The sequence below is a fragment of the Ambystoma mexicanum genome, chromosome 2p, assembly GCF_040938575.1.
Source record: "Ambystoma mexicanum isolate Mex_15411 chromosome 2p, UKY_AmexF1_1, whole genome shotgun sequence".
In the NCBI taxonomy this organism is placed as follows: Eukaryota; Metazoa; Chordata; class Amphibia; order Caudata; family Ambystomatidae; genus Ambystoma; species Ambystoma mexicanum.
In genome coordinates this window covers 76,573,744-76,592,346 of record NC_090923.1, presented here as the reverse complement: position 1 = coordinate 76,592,346, position 18,603 = coordinate 76,573,744, and the positions used below count along the sequence as shown (strand labels likewise).

The following is an 18,603-nucleotide window of genomic DNA, read 5'->3' as shown; positions in this document are numbered from 1 at the left end:
TAACCGCAACTAAAAATGCAGTTTTAAGGGTCAACAGTCTCAAAGGACATGAATGTAAAGGCTCAAATAGAGCACCTATTAGGAATTTTAGAACCAAGTTCAAATCCCAACCGGGCACCTGGAAAGGTGACGGTGGGAACACATTAGTGAGCACTTTCAGAAACTGCGAAATTAAAAGGAATCAACGTAAGAACCCTTCTCAGACGAGCGCTTAAATATAGACAGCGTTGCCAGGTAACCTTTATTGGTACCCACTTTCAGGCCCTTGTGGGCTAACAAAAGCGAAAAAGACAGAACCACAGGAATGGCACATGAAAAAGGATCCACATTCTTAACCCTGCACCAGTCGCAGAACTTTCTCCAACGGCAACGGTACAGGGACTTCGATGCAGGCCTTCTGGCCGAAAGCAACACCTCCATCACGTCTTTAGAGAGGTCCCAATACTAAAACCTCAACCTATCAGAAGCCAAGCATGAAGGTTGAGGGACTTGACGGCGTGGAGAGCAGATGGACATGTCGAGAAGGTCCAGGTACCACGTTCTCCGGGCCCATGCCAGAGCAATGAGGATCATTCGGGAACCGAACCTCCGTAACCTCCTCAGCACTTGCGGAATGATGGGGACTGGATGAAACGCGTACAGCAGTGGGAAGGACCACTCCACTACTAACGCATCCCCTAAGGCTCCTCTTGGAGGAAATTCCCACGAGCAGAAACTTTGCACTTCCGGTTGACACTGGTGGCGAAGAGATCGACTTGAGGGGTCCCCCAAAGTGCGAAGATCTCCAGGAGAATCTCCTGACCCAGCTTCCACTCGTGAGAGACCGTGCTGTGCCTGCTCAGAGCTTCCGCCGCCTCGTTTGCGTCTCGGGCCAGATGAATTTTTCGAGATCGAAATTTCCAGCTGGATGGCCCAGAACCAGAGCTGCATCACCTATCTGCACAGAGGAAGTGACCCTGCCCCCCCCTTTTGTTGAGGTAGTGCATGGCCACTGTGTTGTCCGTCAGAATCAGGACATTCTTCCCTCGCACAGTCGGCAGCAAATGGAGCCCCCTTCATCAGATTGCCTTTGACGGCCCACCACAGAAGATCCTGGGCGACCGAGGGCGGCATCTGAACGGGATCCGACATCCTGCCGGAGGACTGTGACCACTGCATCTTGAGAGCCCACTGCAGAGATCTCATCCCCAGCCTGGCCTCTGGCACCAGGAGAATGCAGGATGCCATGAGGCCTAGCAGCCTCAAGAACTCGAACGCCGCGAGACTGTGTTGAAACTTGTGCACCATCTGCAGAATGTGATGAGCCCTCACCTGGGGAGGGAAACACTCCCCCAGGGATGTGTCGAGCACTGCTCCGATGTACTGGAGCCGCTGGGTTGGCGTTAAGTGGGACTTCTTTAAATTGAGGGAGAACCCCAGCCTGTGAAAGGATTGGCAGGTGACTGACAGATCGAGGACTTGCTCAGGAGAGCGCGCCCTGATCAACCAATCATCCAGGTAGACGTGAACCCCCCCCCTTTTCCTGAGATACGCTGCCACCACCACCATGAGCTTGGTGAAAACCCTCGTGGGAGGAGGTCAATCCGAATGGCAGGACCCGAAACTGAACGTGCGAGTCGCCAACTTCGAACCTCAAGAACTTCTTGTGCTTGGGATGAAACGGCACATGAAAGTAAGCGTCCTTGAGGTCGAAAGACACCAACCAGTCCTGATGTTGAAGGGCCTTGAGGGCTTGAGAGAGAGTAACCATATTCAACTTCTCCTTCCTGAGGAACTTGTTCACACCACACCAGTACATGATGGGTCTCAATCCCACGTCTTTTTTCGAAATCCAAAAATAAGGGGAATACCATCCCTTGCTCCTCTCCGCTACAGGCACCAGTTCTATGGCGCCTTTCTCCAGCAGGGATTTGATTTCCTGCCCAAGGAGCGGATCCGGACTCTTCAAAGAGATTCCCTGGTGGATTGTCGTGAGGCCGCTGCTGGAAAGGAAGAGAGTAGCCGTGGGCTATGATCTCCAGAACCCACACATCTGAAGTAATGGTACGCCATTCTACAAGATGCTGCGCCAGCCTTCCCCCAACCGGCGAACCATGGGACATGGCCTCATGACTGAGCTGAAGCGACTGCGGCAGTGCCTGAGGGCAAAGTGGCAACTGCACGAGCGGACTTGGCACCTCGAGCACCTTGTTTTAAACCTCTGGTACTTCTATGTTGGCCCCTTGGACTTGCAGCTATCGTAGTATCGAAAGGAACCTCTCCTCCATTGCTGTGCCCTAGAACGAAAAGGCGGAGGTTGGCGAACTGCAGCGCTCAATGACTTTGCTGCAGCTTTGGAGGTCTGCAACCTCTCAAGGCTCTCGTCAGCCTTGCTGCCAAAAAGATGGTCACCATCAAAGGGCATGTTAAGAAACTGGGCTTGTACATCCGGAGCAAACCCGACTTCCGCAACCACGCAAATATGCGCATCACGGTGCTCGCCGCCATGGACCGGCTGACACAGTCTGTCACGTCCAGACCAGACTGAACGGATTCACATATGACATCCTTGCCATCCTGCACAAGGGCAAGAAAGCCATCCCGTTCCTTTGGGAATATGTTCAGCCGCCAAGGAAACAATTCCACAGAGTGTGAGTGAAACGTACTAAGGCACACACGGAGTTGGCTGCATTCAAAGTCATACCGCCCTGAAGAAAAGACTTTCTTCGCCCAACCGTCAAAACGTTTGTCGTCCCTATCAGGAGGGTTGATAGGGTACGACGCCTGTTTTGCTGGCGCCGAATCCGCCTGCACCACCAAACTCTCCGGAGTATGGTGCATGGACAAGTAGCCGGGGTCGCCACTGGCTGGGCGGTACTTTTTCGGCAACGATTTACCCACTGCCGGTAGACTCTCCGGAGCAGTCGAAGCCGCCACCACACTTCTTTGCAAGGCGATATGGAATGGCAGTACCGGGTCAGTTGGTGGACCTTGGTGCAAGATATCTGTCAGGTCATCCTGCAGAAAATCTACTGGTGGCGCAGACCACCCCAAGTACTCTGTCACCCTCGACATCAGCCGCCTGTACGAAGAGTCAGCATTCGTACCAGGCTCAGGCCTGCGAAACTCAACCTCCGGGGAGGTATTAAGGCGACTGGAGTCGTGCAAAGACTGACGCAGGTCTTCAATCTGGCTATGACCAGACAATATTTCGTCAGGAACCTCATCCGGAACCAAACCTTCCTCAGACCCTTCCTCCACCTCAGAAATATAATCCAGAGGCTGGAATAAATCAATGGAGGAGGGCACAGAAAAAGGCTCAAAGAAAGGTCTCACTGACTTCTTCAGGGAAGCACGGGGTACCTCCGATAAAGCATCCTCGAATGGCGTCAAGGACATCGATGACTTCCTCGGACGCGGAACCTCGAGAGAGTCCCTCTTCGAAGACCTCACAGGCTCCGTCCGTCTCGAGTGCGTCGAGGACAGGGACCTAGAGCGGGCATGACTAGAGCGATCCACCTTGTCCGATCAGGACCTCGAAGGCGCCCGATGATCGCACCGACCACCCGAGCCCGAAGGCGTGCGAGCGGTGGCCCTAGCAAGTTCCCTGCCGGCTTCTTTAAAAAGGCACGGACGGAAAAGAGCCCTGCGACTGAAAAATCACCATCATCTCCGTACGAAATACATCCCATTCCGCAGGAGAAGAGTGCTTGTTGGGACAAGCAACGCGCCGACCGGCATAGTCCTTGGGCGAGGAAGGCAACCGGGGACGGCGCTTCTGCGAGTGCCTCGAAGAGGCAGCAGAATGGCGGGAACCACTTCGGGCCGAGACCCCCTGGACTTACGCCGACGACGCAGAGAGTCGCCTCTCGAATCGTCGGTCGAAAGCCCAGCGGATTCCGACTTTCGGGGCTTGGAAACCCTACCGACAGAAAGCTTCTTCCGCTCCCCCAAGGCCGTCGGTGTTTATGACTGGCAATCGTCACAATCATCCATAACATGGTCCTCAACGAGACACCAGAGGCAGGCGTTGTGCGGGTCCGAAAGCAACATCTTGGAACCGCAGTCCCGACACTTCTTGAAACCCGGCCGCGGGGTAGAAGAAGAAGACATGACATCTTCACAAACTAACAGGTTCGAAGAACCGATAGAATAATACTCAGAAGAACCGAGGCGCGCCAAGATCTCCGAAGTGAACACGTTCGCGGAAAAAACTGAACTGAGGCTACGGGAGTCGTGCGTCCTACTTCTAGCATCCGGTGACGTCGGCTCGACGGAGGCCCTCGAGGACAGCGTATCGACGCAGACGCCGAAAATTTTCCAAAGCAGCACAGCTGTGGTGATTATCTGTCATAGAAGTGGAATACCTCGGAGGAACCAATCCCTTCGAACCACAGATTCTGGGTTACATAGCACAGGGAAAGAAAACCCTAATGTTACACTTTACTGAATGACTCAGTTATTCTAGGTAGGCAACAACCTAATACAGACTTTATTCTGGACAGGCTAGCAGCAAGTCAGGGGAAGCAAGACCCAGTTGGGGGACACTCAAAATTACCAAGCAGGACTAATCTGGTGAAACCAAAACATTACTTTTGGGAAGAGGCACAACCTAATCACAGGTAATTAAGGAACAAGTTACTTACCTGTAACTGTTGTTCTCCAGCATGGGTCTGGCAGGGATTCACATACTCATGACTAGGAATCCTCGGTAAAGAAAATATCAGTTTTGTTTCTGAACTGTCTTTCTCCTAATAACCAATCACTGGTCTCTGGGTCATTCTGCCCCCAGCCAATGACTGCCCTCTACCCAAGTCCCTCTGGCAGCCATCTTCAGATTTGGTAGCACGTAAAGTGGCAGTAGGGCCAAGAGAAGAACCGCAGAGGGGTAGGAGGGAGGGTTCGCATGCAAATCCATGCCAGACCCATGCTGGAGAACAACAGTTACAGGTAAGTAAGTTGTTCCTTCTCCAGCATGGGGTCTGGCATGGATTCACATGCTCATGAATACAAGAATACATAGCAGTACACACATGCACAACCACGGGAGGTGGCAAGGCTCAATATTAAGCATCACATAAACTCAACATTTAGCATCTCTTACCTCCTCACCAGGCCCACCTTCAGGCGAACCGGTTGCGCAGCACTGCCTAGCCGACTCTGGACTCCTCCCTGTAATCCCGGTCGACGCAGTAGAATCTCGTGAAGGTGTGCGTCGACCTCCACGTAGCAGCCCTACAGATGTCCAGCAGGGGCACACCAGACAAGAACGCCGTAGTAGCAGCGATCGCTCTGGTTGAATGGGCTCTCAGACGGCCGGGCAACGGTCGGTTTGCCAACCGGTGACAGTGCATGATGCAACCGGAGAGCCATCTGAAAATGGAAGCCTTCGAGAGGGCCTTCCCTTGGTTCACAGGTCCAAAGTTCACAAATAGCTGTGATGTTTTCCGAAGGGTCTTCGTGCGGTCCACGTAGAACTTCAGCGCTCTAGCCACATCCAGCGAGTGCAAAGTCCTCTCGGCCGGCGACGAAGGCGACAGGAAGAAAACAAGTAACACCAAGGGCACGTTGAGATGGAAATCAGACGGCACCTTGGGCATGAAGGAGGGGTGCGTCCTCAGCACTACCCTCGTCTTGTGGAACGTCAGGTATGGAGGTTTACAGGAGGGGGCCTGGATCTCTCTCCCACTCGTCGTGCGGAGGTAATGGCCACAAGAAACGCTGTCTTCCACGATGGGAACTTCAACAATGCCGAATGTAGAGGCTCGAATGGCGGCCCCATGAGACTGCTCAGCACCACGTTGAGCTCCCACGCCGGGGCGGGAGCCTTCACCGGCAGGAATGACCAGAACAGTCCTTTCATGAACTCCTTCATTAGGGATGGGACCACAGAGATGATCGCCCCGGAGTTCTGGTGTAGCGGGAAATCGCTGCTAGGTGGATTTTGATAAGAAGCATGAGCTAGCCCCGCCTTGGCCAGTGGTATGGCAGCACTTCAGGGGCCATAATCCGTAGAGGGTTAATCTTCTGTGCAGCACCAGAGAACCTCTTCCATTTATGTCCATAGCACTTGAGATTCGAGGACGCCCTGGCCTTTGCAAGAACCTCCTTGCAGTCCGCCGAGATATCGTACCCTCTAAACTCTAGTGCTGCAAGAGCCAGGCCTGCAAGTTCAACAAACCCGGGTCATGGTGGAGGATGGCACTTCCTTCTCTGGTGAGAAGGTCCGCGTCCGTTGACAGTTTGACTGGGGGGGCGCTGACATGTCCAGAAGGTCCGGGAACCAGATCTGCCTCGGCCACACCGGTGCAACGAGGATCATCCTGTACCAGGACCGTCTGAGTTGATTGAGGAGTCGCAGCAGCAACGGCACTGTGTCGAGCCTGGCTCCCAGGAACAGAGCGACTTGCGACGGTACCAAGTGAGATTTCACGAAATTGATCGGGAATCCCAGATCCGTGAGCAGTTGGACGGTCTTCACTGTGTGCACGGCGGCGAGTTCTCTGGTCTTTGCTCGGATGAGCCAAATCGTCCAAGTAGGGGTAGACGTGAATCCCCTGCAGGCGCAGCCGTGCCGCCAGTGGTGCTAGGCACTTGGTTAACACCCTAGGCGCTGACTTCAGTCCGAAGGGAAGGGCCATTAACTGACAGTGCCTCCCTTGGACCACAAATCGCAGGAACTTTCGATGTCCGTGTAGAATGGGGATGTGAAAGTAGGCATCCTCAAGTCCAGCGACGATAGGAAGTCGCCTTCCTCCACTTGTTTAGACGACGAAGGTCGAGGCTGGGCCGCCATCCGCCGGTCTTTTTCCTTACGAGGAGGTATCGCGAGTACACTCAGGAGCCTCTTTGGGAAAAGTTTGATGGCTCCCTTTTTTAGCATCGCTCGTACCTCCAGTAGAAGTTAATGGACGTGGTTTTCCTTCCTGGCCACAGGTGGAATACAGGGACACTTCCTTAGAAATTCCAGAGTGTGCCCTTGGGCCAGGGCATCCAGCACCAAACGGTCGGTCTTCGCCAGCCGGCCTCCCACCGGTGTGCTCAGGTGGGGGCCCGACGTTACGGCCAGTTCAGTCCTGCTTGGCTGCAGCCTTGCCGCCTTGGCGACGACGAGACCCTCCTGTCTTGCTATGTCCTCTGTAGGCCTCCTGTGATGAGGAGCGGACCTCCTGGCAGTACGACGAGGAGCCGCCGCCGAATCCTTTGGAGGCACCTTGCTTGCCTCCAGTGTTCCGAAAGGACGGCCGTCGCTGTTGAAAAATGCCCAAGGCCCGAGCCGTCTCTGTGTCTGCCTTGATGGCCTGCAGTGACTCGTCCACTGTCTTGCCGAACAGGTTGTTCCTGTCGAAGGGCATGTCCCGAACCCTGGTCTGGACGTCCTGGCGGAAATCGGTCACCTTGAGCCAGCCATACTGACGAAGACAAACGCTGTTGCCCATCTGGCGAAAACCAGTGTCAGCAATGTCCGAGGCCACCTCGCCTTCCTGTAGGATCTCCAGGGCCTCAGCCCTCTTGTCGTCCGGGAGGAAGTCCAGCAGGGGAGCGATCTTAAAACACAGCTCCCTGTCGTAGCATGCCACAATCATGAGGGCATTGGCCGCTTTAATCGTCGTCGCTGCAGAAGAGATGACCCACCGTCCCATGGCGTCCAGTTTCTTTCCCTCGCCGTCCGGCTGGGAAGTCAAAGCCGTCGCCCCCGCCGCTTTCTTCTTGGCCGCCGAGGAGACAACCAAATCCGGGGACGGCTGAGCCCTAAGTCACATGGGGGTGGAGTCCGGGACCAGTACTACTTCTTGTACCGGTCTCTTAGAACGAGCCGTGGACGGGTTCTTCAGGAGCGTCAGCCCCTCGTCGCAGACGTCGTCCATTAATGGAACTGAGAGGACCGTCTTCCTCTTGGCCTCACGCCGTTGGTAGAGGAACCCTTCCTTCTGCTCTTCGGGGCAGAGCTGGAAGGGCACGGATACCCTGGCGATCATGGCGTGGAAAGAGACAATTTCGTCGGGTGGGGAGGCCCGAGGGGGTGGTGAAGGAAGGTCCATTCCGTCGTCACCACCATCATCATCCGTCCCAGTTGTCTCCGTCTCTGTTCCCGTCTCATCCCTCTGACCAGGGGAAGGAGGAGATGAAGGCTGAGAAGGCCGGGAGGGGTGGGAGGTGAGTTCTCCTCCACTTACTTGGTGGACTTTCCGACAGTCCGGGCGCCACTGGATCGTCCGTCGGGGGAAGGGTAACCGTGTCCTTATCTCCGTACACAAGGCCTGAATCGCCATCAAGATCGCCCCCGAGTTGTCTTGTGGCATAGGCACCGGCTGCGATGGGAGCGACTGTTGGGGAGCAGGCTCCGTCCCCTCCACGGCTCTCGGTTCCTCATTGGCACCGCCATCACTTTCTTCGTCTGCCTTGTCGGGATCCCTCCCGTATGACCGGGCCTCCTCGAACTTCTTGTTCAGGACCTTTGCGACGCCCGACAGCTCCTCTGCAGAGGCTGAATCTGTGTCCGTAATGGCCACCGGGACCCCCCCTCTTTTTCTGCCTGGGGTTTCACGGGGGTCTTATTGATGGGCTGAAAAGAGGATTCCTTCCAAGGTGGCAGGGAAACTCTGGGTCCCGAGGTCGCTTCGACTGGGGGGCCTTCACCTTGTGGGGAGGGTCACTGCCTCGCTCCCCCACGGTTGTCTCTGTCGGGATCGACCAGGACTTCTCCTGAAGCTTACCCGGGTTCTCCGACTTTCTCTTCCCCGACCCAGAGCGTTGGCTCATGGTCGATGGTGTCGGTGATAATGCGCCCTACCTGGCAGCCGGGGAGCCCGACCAATCGGCACTCCCGGTGCCCACAGACTCGCGGTGCTTTGCCTTCTGTTGGGCCTCCGTCGCCTGGGTGCACTCAAAGGTCTTAGAAGACCGCTCGGACTTCCTCTTCTTCTCACCTGCTGCTGGGCTCTTCCCTTCCAGCCAGTTGGTGAGGCAGATATGACGATCCGTCAGTCCGTTCAGACATGTTCTTGCAAAACGCAATCCTTTTCTACGTGCGTTTTGTCTTCGTGAAGGCAGCAGAGGCATCGAGAATGCTCATCCTCCTTGAAAACATTCTGCAATCCGCATCCAGGGCAGCTCCTTAACAGCTTCGATCTGGGCGTCGGGTTTCCTTTGTCCTGGGCCATGTCCACGCGGGGTAGGCCTCAAAGATCTTCCGGAATCCTCCAAGAAGTGAAACTCGACAAAAGTTTCGCCTTGAGGAGCGTAGAAAATTCCGAAACGCAGTAAATGCTTGAGAGCTTTAGCACGAGGACTCCCAACACGTGAACGTGCGGTAAAAATCTGAAGATGGCTGCCAGACGAGGGGCTTAGGTAGAGGGCAGTATGACCCAGAGACCAGTGATTGATTATTAGGAGAACGATAGTTCAGAAACGAAACTGAAAAGGATTTTTTCTTTACCAAGGATTCCCAGCCTGACGGGAATATTCATGAGCATGTGAATCCATGCCAGACCCCATGCTGGAGAATATACCTTCACATCTACTTTCTATTAGAATGGCAAAACAGTTTCTAAGGAAGGAAAGATGTTAACCATACTTTTAAGAATAGTACATCACACATACAAGGCAAGTAAGAACTTTTGTAACTGTTCACTCTTAGAATTACAGTTACCAACCAACTCTTTACAAGTAATTCACTTTTAAACACTTATTGTCTTTTCTAAGCAACAGGCCCAATCCCTTAAAAGTCTTTCCCTTATTCTTGGAGCATGAATGTTCTCGGTGGTAGAAGTGGGATCACGAGGATCTAGTGTCCAACAGGCAGTGTCAGGATAGGTTCTTAAGTAGCAAAAATCAGATTACTTTAGGAAGACTGGGCAAACAGGTAAGTATTTTACTTCTAGAGTTAGAAGAAGGTCCAGGAGCTTCACAGAAGACTCCCTAGCAGGATTCTAGCATTGGGACTGGGTGCACTGGATGAGAGGCCTTCACATCACAGAAAACACCCCAAAGCTACACAGAAAGCCTAAGAGACTTATGGTAAGTGCATAACAAAGCCAACACAGTACCTCAGCATTGAAAAAGATATTGCAGCAGGAGGACTTCAGGGTCTGCAGCCAATTACCCAGTCAGTGGATTCCTTGGCGTGGTGACTGAAAACAAGACCTCAGAAGGAACTTTGCAGCAGGGATCAATGAAGAAGGCTCTAGGCAAGGTTTTCCTTGCAGCTGAATGCGGTTCTACAGATTTGGCGCCTTTTCAAGGAGCACAGAAGACAGAAAATTACGTTTGAATTCTCGTTGTTACAAAAGTCCAACACTCTGTTGAGGGGACTTTTCAGACTGTTTGTGTCTCTGGAGATCCACCAGTATGCCTACGAAGTCTCAGCGAGATTCGAAAGACTGTGCACCGTACAGTGGCTCGAGGTCCCAGGGTATTGGGGTATTGCAGCAACACAAGGTCGCAACAACGCGTGGGATGGCTCAAAATTAAGGTATTCTTGAGTCTAGTGGGTCTCACCAGGCTCTGGGTCAGGGTTGTTGTTTCCGGAGTCCCCAGGTCGATTGGAAGGAAGGGCTACAGCAGGCGCAGGTTGCACAGCAGGCTCTGTGGTCGCTGGAAATCGTCTGCCATTTTTCCTTCAGCCTCCTCTTCGGTTTCAGTTCCAGTGGTCGACTTGTCTTCAGCTTCCAGCTTTGCAGTATTTAACAGGAACTACAGCACAACTTCTGCATTCTCTCCTCGCATTTTACAACAAGGGGTGGTCTGGTTGTCCAATCAGGACAGCCAGACCCTTCTGCCCCCCAACTGCGATTTGTCCCCATTCAGGCAAGGAGGAAGACAAAGGGCTGTGAAGTTTTGGACTCCTCCCTCGCTTCCTGCCCTCACAGACAGACTAGAAAGGGCAGAAAACAGTAAAATGGTGAAAAAAGAAGACAGGGGCCATTGTGGTGAAATGAGCACCCTCAGGTGCCTGTACTGCAGCTGTGAACACAGCCCACGGTAAAGATGCACCAAATTAATACAAGGTATCACTGTCACCAGCCATTGAAGATAAGCTTGTCCCTGTAACACAATTGTTAGTTTTAGTGTGAAAGGGGATACACTATCTCTCCAGCACTCCACATAAGGTGAGGTGTGCTGGTTTCACAAAATAAAAAGTAAAAGGGATCCAAAGATGCTTTCTACCCTTGGAAACTGTAGTTCCTTAAAGTTTAGCAAAAAAAAGTTAAAAGGGGAGCCCCCCTAGGGCAACCTAGCAACAACAGGCACTTATTGCAGATAAGTTGTTAAAGAGGATAACTTTAAAGACACTACGGCTTGTAGGATGACATTAAGCAGTAAGGTCAATATTTGGGCACACAGTTCTGGAGAGGTCCTCTATATAAAATACTAACATGTCTTACCCAATCAACTTCAGCAATAGGACTAAGCAGACTATTTCATTGTATACTTTGTAGATTATTAATGTGTCCATTTTCCACTTGGAAGCATGTTGATGCTTCTAATAAAGCAACTTCACAAGTTTCAGTTTCATTCTGAAAAAAAGAAACTGTAGTATGGATTCCCATGAAAATTATGAGAATGCTTAAAATTATAGGAAATCTGGGTGCAGACCTTGTGGTGCAGCTGCTTCCAAACCACCCCAACGTAAACTCTGGCGTTTCTTCAAGGAGATCACGATAAGAGACCCTGTGAAGCGGTAAGTGCATAGGTCGGGTTCAATGAGATTCCTGAAAAACATGGCAAACACAAGGAGAATCACTAAAGAGGAATGAGCACTGCAAATAAAATCTATCGACCATATTCAGTAGTCATGACTTTTTTCTATGGCTAAATAGGGGCTTCACCATCTTCCTGCATGCCTTCATAGAAACATCAAAATTCACAATCGAAAAGAACTTGAGAATATAATGTGTTCACTTGTGCCAGCAACCATTACTTCAACACTTCATCTACATGCAAGTTGATCAACTGCCACACAAGGGGAAAAAGAAGAAATGTTAAAGATATAAACAGGCAGAAGAACGCATGCCTCATTCCAGAGTTTCAGCATCACATTATCTCCACTCCCACAATTCGAAATAATGGACTGGAAATGGAGATTACTACAACAGATGTACACTGTTCAGAACAGACTGTAGAAGACTCATGGGAGAATACTACATGCAGCACCAGAGAGATAACAAAAACAGGTTTTAGTGTAATGTCTGACCAAACTGAGCAAGCATGGAGTAGAGAGACATGCTACTAAAATAGAAACACGTTGTCTCGGCTAAGACAGTGGGCAAGGAGTGCTTCCCGGAAGCAAGGTTTCTTAAATCAAGTAGCAGATGTTCCAATCCTTGCACAGACTTCAAATTTGTTATTCAATCGATAAACAAAATGGCAATAAAACAAGTTTTCATTTCACTGCCCAAGTAATTTAGACCTCCTATTGTGCGAGAATCCCATGCAAGTGTTAAAAAATTTCTGGGAAAACGTCTGGCATTTCTATAGATTGACACACACAGATGCCTGCTTTTGCAATCAAATGTCTGTACCTAAGTAATGTGCAAATAGAGACCACCACCTAGGCAGTAGTCCAACTCAAACTTCATGAGGTTGATAGAAAATAGCCATTGTTGAGCTTGTCATTGCTGCTGCAATAGCTAGGAGCTTATTCTTCTGACAAGTTGCTTTTTCGTACAACTTTAACAGTCAAGTTCACGGATTGAGTGCAGGGGGGTTTGCAGGGCGAGGCAGGTCCGTCCTGCATTCTAAGGATGGTGCCCATATGCTCCACAAACCAGTTTGAATGATTCTACAGACTTCCCTCAGAGTGTTTGCTTGCTTATTTATTTATTGTGCGCACCAGACCCTGGGGTATCAGTGCGCAAGACCTAAGAATACTTTAAGCTTGGTTACAAAGGTGCATGTCGTACATCAGGAATCATTGGAACAACGTAATTTACATGAGGGAGTAAGTACATAGTAATAGAAATTAATATACAGAATAGCATCCAAATGGGACTAAAATACATTAATTGAATACATTTACAGAGAAATGTACAGTGGAAACAAATTAGCACAGTACTAAGGTTGTCCACTGCGTAATAATCGGCAGCTAGAGATGGCTATAGCATGTCAGTTTACTTGTCATCTTCTTTCAGCCAGTCATGTTCTGTCTAAATTTGGCAAGGGTTTGGTTTTCTCTTAGGCTAGGGGGCAAGGAGGTGCACAGTTGAGCTGCCTTAACTGGGAAGCTGTGTCCCCCAATGGTGGTAAGTTTGAAGCGTGGTACTAAGAGGCAGTTGGAGTTAGCTGATCTAGTTGGTCTGTGGGAGTGTTTTCTGATAATCCTATCAGTTAGGTAGGTTTTATTATTTAGACATTTGTAGGTAAGGGTAGCCATTTTGAGTCAGATTTTGTCAAAGGTAGATAGCCATTTGTATTTTCTCCTGGTGGAGGAAATGTGCTCTCTTCTGTTTATCATAAGTGCTGCTCTCAAGGCATTATTCTGGAGTACCTGTATTTTTTGAATGATGTGTTTACTTGCACCAGCATACAAGGCATTACAGTAATCCAATTTGAAAGTATGAGGGCTCTAGAGAGAATTAGGCAACTGTTTGTGGATAGAAATTGTTTACTTGTTCTGATTATTTACAAGTGTATGCAGTAGCAGATGCTAGGGAGTTGACTTGTTTAGTGAAGTTAAGAGTGGCATCTAGGTAAAAGCCTAAGGTCTTCACCTCCTTGGCTACTTTGATGTCATTACCATCGATGGTGAAGTGAGCATAATCCTGACATCGTTCAGGCAGAGACCATGGGTGGCCATCCATGCCTGAACAATGCCATAAATTCTATTCGCCAGGTCCAGGGGTGTAATCTCCGATGAGAGGTAGGAGGATTTGGGCATCGTCTGCATAATTAGTATAGGCGATACCCAAATGGTCCGTTTCGTCTAAGAGGGGCTTGGTGAATACATTATAGAGCGTCAGTGACACGCAGGATCCCTGGGGTACACCACAAGTTATAGGGATAGGGTTTGTTGATGCCGAGGGTGAAAAGACTCTCATAGTCCTATTGCTCAGGAACGACTCAATTCATATAATGGCTTCCACAGAGAAGTGTGCTGCTGAGTCTAGGTGACTGCATAGGACTTTATGGTCAACCAAGTCGAATGCAGCCGAGAGATCTAATAGGAGGAGTAGAGATGCCTGTCCCTTGTCTCTGAGTTCATCTATTTGGGTCTTGAGATCAATTAGAGCTGTTTCCGTACCATGTTGAGGACGGAAACCAGGTTGACGAGATCCTAGTAAGAGGTTGGATTCCAGGAAGTTCTGGATTTGAATGTATGCCACTTTGTCTAGAATTTGTAAGAGAAATGGCATGTAGGTCTGTAATTAGTGGGTATGGTTGGGTCAAGGGTTTGCTTTTTGAGGAGAGGGAGTACCCAAGATTCTTTCAAATTGTCAGGGACGGTACCAGATGTGAATGAGGAGTTAATGAGTTTAGATATGAAGGGCGCAAGTTCTCTAGCAGCGTCCTTGATAAGTTGTGCTGGGCATTGGTTGCCCTTACAGTTGGAGGGTTTGAGTCCAAGTATAACCTTTTCCACCTCAATAACAAAGACTTTTGAGAAGCTGAAACGTGTTTCTTGTTTGAGGTGTGGCATCGGTGCTTTACTGGGAGTAGTTCGAGGTGCTATTGAGGCTTTATGGGCAATTTTAGTTTGTAAATTAGAGACTGTTAGTGAGTGCGTGCTGAATGCTAGAGCACCACATTTTATCTTTGGTGCAGCTTTCTTCCGGTTGGATAGGTGTTTCAAGTTCTTTTAGATTTGTGAACAGTTCTTTGGTGCTAGATTTAGACTGTGATATTCTGTTATATGTCTCCTGTTTGGCTAGGAGGATATCTTTCTTGCATTGGGTTGAGATATTGGTCAAGTTTATTTTATTTTCTGCTGAAGGTGTAAGTCTCCAGGCAGTTTCGGATTTTCTTTCAGTAATCTTAGATTCTTTAAGTGGGTTGTGATCCAAGTATTGAGGTGTTTTTTAGGTTTACTCTTCCTTAGTTTTAAAGGTGCAATATCATTGAGGGCGATAGTCATAACTTTGTTGTATTGCTCGTCTAAAGAGTTAGGGTCCAAGGTATCCGGTAGGGAGTTAAGGTTAGGTAGTATGTAAGGGAGTAGTTTGTCGGCCGTCATTTTTTTTGTCCCTCGTGAGAGTAGGTGGGGCAAGTGAGATAGTTTGAGCTGTGGCCAATTTAGTTGCCAGTGTGATGATGGTCCATCCAGCTTTGCAGAGCAATGATCATGATAGTGATATTACAGTTGTACTCTGCGATCCAATCGAGAGTGCGTCCTTTGTCATGTGTGGGTAGGTTAACCTGAGTAAAGCCTAGTTCTTTCAAAGTATTAGCAATGGCAGTGGACCAAGTGTCCTTAGTGTCATCGTAGCCTAAGTTGAAATCGCCTAGCACTAAAGTTTGAGAGGTATTTTTTAATTTGTTAGACAAGGCCATAGAGATCTCTTCAGGGAAGGTTCCAACTGGGCCTGGTGGTCTATAGATAAGGTGAATGTCAGTGTTTGGGAATTGGCAATGGGTATTTTGAGAGTGAGGCATTCGCAGGATTTTAGGGTAGGTGTGGTAGCTAGTCTCATGGAGAGGTTAGTTTTGGCAATAATTGCTATTCCTCCTCCTCCTCAAGTGGCATGTCTGTCCGCTCTCAGGATGGTGTAGTTATCAGGGACTGCCAGAGACTGGGCCGGGCCTGCGGCCCCATGTAGCCAGGATTCTGTGATGGCCAGGAAGTCATGGTTATCTGTTAGGAAGTCAGATATTTTGCTTGCGTGTGCATCTAGAGATCTTGCGTTTATTAGAGCTCCTTTAAGATTGGGTGAACGACTTTTTGATGCCAATGGTGCATTGGAGCTGTGCTGGTTTATAATGGAATGCCTAGGAGAGTTGGATTTAGTTTTGGAGTTGGACGATCCTGTATTAATCTCTGAAGAGGCGGCGCTACATGGTGCCTGTGAGATAGGAGATTCATGCTGTAGACTAAACGTGAGGATGCAGCTGACATGATAGGGCAAGTAGGAATACTATTAAAGATCGTCCTATAGGTGGGCATGGTAGTCGGGGTGTTTATGATCAAGGTGCTAATTTGTGACACTAAGATGATATGGAAAGGCAATATGTAATATGAGTCATACTGTCTTGGAGAAAGCAGGTAGAGATCTGATAGGACAGCAAGGGAACACAATGGCAGTAGATTGTTAGCAGTCCAGGTTGGCCGCAAAGTTGGTGGTGGGCTAATTCACAACGAATTACAAAAACCAAGTACAAGTGTGCACAATAGGCTAAACTGTTTTCTGTCGCTATTGGGCACAATGGATAATGCTAGCATAGTTAAGAGGGTTAATATTTCAAGAATGCTCCTAATCAGGCAATAATGCATGGTAGACTACGTTCAATGCACAGTGACCCAGAGTTTGGGCACAATTCTTTTTTCTATACTCATACTGTAACCTGCAAAGTTGAGTCAATTAATAGAGGGCATGCTACAGATAATCCCTGTGGTGCTGAAAGGCCTAACCTATGTTAGGAGTTGTCCTCTGTGCCACTGTGTTCAAACTGTGAAAACAAATCTACCAACTAGGTATGCGGGTTCACTCAAGACCATCTCGCTTATAGGCACATGAGGCAGTGTGTCCAGGGGAGCAGTCTTTGTAGAGGCCCATGATGGTGGAATGTACAGTATACACTTTATAGCATTGAAAAAGAATGTCCACACTTATTAGTCCAAATAGATCGATCTTTACCGTGTAGGAAAACAAATCAATGCAATAGGCAAGTAACTTTTAAAGCAGATGAATGGTTAAATGGGCTTATAATGCTAAGTTTGGGTCACTGGGAAAGTTACGAGTAAACATGGGGTTGCAGGAACCATCCTAAACCCTACGTCTGCACACCCTTCCCTCCATAGCCCTCCTTATGTGAGATAGGGTGATCTGATCCAACAGTTTCCACCCCTGATTGTTGTAGAGCCATTGCTGACAAACTGCCCACCCTCCCCACTTAGCTCTCTGATCCTTTATTTCTCTGCTTCCCTCGCCAATCATAGAATTGAAAAGGTTGCTTCCGGAATATTAGGCAAGATTGTATGCAGTACCCTTTGGTTGCACTACAATAACCTTGGCCTTCTGGCAATAGAGACCTAACCTTTGGTATAAGTCTGAACTACACAGGTTAGTAGTGTGGCTGAGCAGCCAGGCTTATCTCAAGAGGGGTCAATGTGAGCAGTAATGTTGTGACAGTTTCACAGTAGCAGTTATTCAAATAAACACTTCTACTCAAGGTTTCTTGAAAAAAACAATTTATTTCACAGTCAATTGTATAAGCCTTCTTCAGAAGGGAGCAATACATGTAACAATTAAAATACACTTCAAAACACACTCTTTACTTTCTCTAAATAAGATGATACCCATTGGGGATGGCACACAGACACTTCCTACACCCTCAGGGGACTTAAATAGCTAGGACACTGTGGACATTGATTTATCACTGGTATGTATATTTAGAGCAGTACTGAGTTAGATGTAAAAGATAGAATAGGAATAAAACAAAGGTTAACAAATAATTCACAAACAGGTAAGTACTTTTAGAAACCTTCCAAAGTCAAATAAGTTTAACCATTTCCTGAAGAAAGGATCAAGCACAGAGTCAAAGGTAAGAAGAGTCTCTCAGGGAGCCAGGACAACCAATGTTAATTACACAAAGTCTAGGGGAGCTCAATATCTTTGCAGGTAGGTCAAAAGTCTTGCAATGTTTATGGAAATGTTTGTAGAAAATACAACACTTGAAGGGCCACAAGCTGGGAGGCGTGCGAGGGGCAAAGCTTTAGCCACTCTGCAAGGTAACCAAGACAGGTATCAACTAAGAGCAAGCAAGGCTACACAACAAGAGAAAAGTTCTTAGACTTTACAGTACCTCTGGTTATATGAAATGGTTCCAGCTCTGCAGATCCTGTTGTTCCCGAGCCTCAGTCATGGGGATAAGAAGGAGGATGTCTGGGGACTCCTACTCTGCAATGGGAAGGACAGCGGCAGCATTGGGCAAACTTCAATTCAGCAGTTCTTCTGTGTTTCAGCTCCTCGCGTCTGACAGCAAATATCAACACTGCGGTTCTCGGATACCACTCTGAACTTTCCTTGCATCTGGGGTCCAGCACTCTGTTGAGGTGGCTCAGGCTTGGTCAGTCCTGCATCAGGGAAGTCCGGAAGATCTTCCTGGCGCTCGGGTTCGACTTAAAAGCAAAATACGCAATCTGGTGTTCCTCTCCCTGGCACTTAGGTTCCAGCAGCAGAAGTACAGCCAGCTCCGAGAGGATGTCCAGACTGGCTTACTTTGGAGTGGATTGGTCCCATCAACTCAAAGAGAGAAGTCGTCCTTGCAGAGCTTTTCTAGAGGCAAATTCAAAGCTTCAGCACAGCAGCAGGATTCACCAGGCAAACCAACGGTCCAGGAGTTGCAGCAGGCGTCTCTTCCAAGTTCTTCTTCGGATTCCTTCGTCCAGTGGTCGACTGCCTTCCAAGCCAAAAAGCCTTGCATTTTATGCAGGTTGCTCCCATTCATTGCAGTCTAACTGTCAATCAC

The 18,603-nt window shown here is 49.2% G+C and overlaps 1 protein-coding gene across 3 annotated transcripts in view; it reads right to left on the bottom strand.

Moving 5' to 3' along the window:
- USP19 (ubiquitin specific peptidase 19) overlaps nt 1–18,603 on the bottom strand; it is a 1,845,650-nt gene that overhangs the window by 1,534,821 nt on the left and 292,226 nt on the right. For all 3 annotated transcript variants that reach the window (XM_069643288.1, XM_069643289.1, XM_069643291.1), the window contains exon 9: nt 11,578–11,693. In XM_069643288.1, coding sequence (XP_069499389.1) covers nt 11,578–11,693 — 116 coding nt within the window. The remainder of the gene's footprint in view (nt 1–11,577; nt 11,694–18,603) is intronic.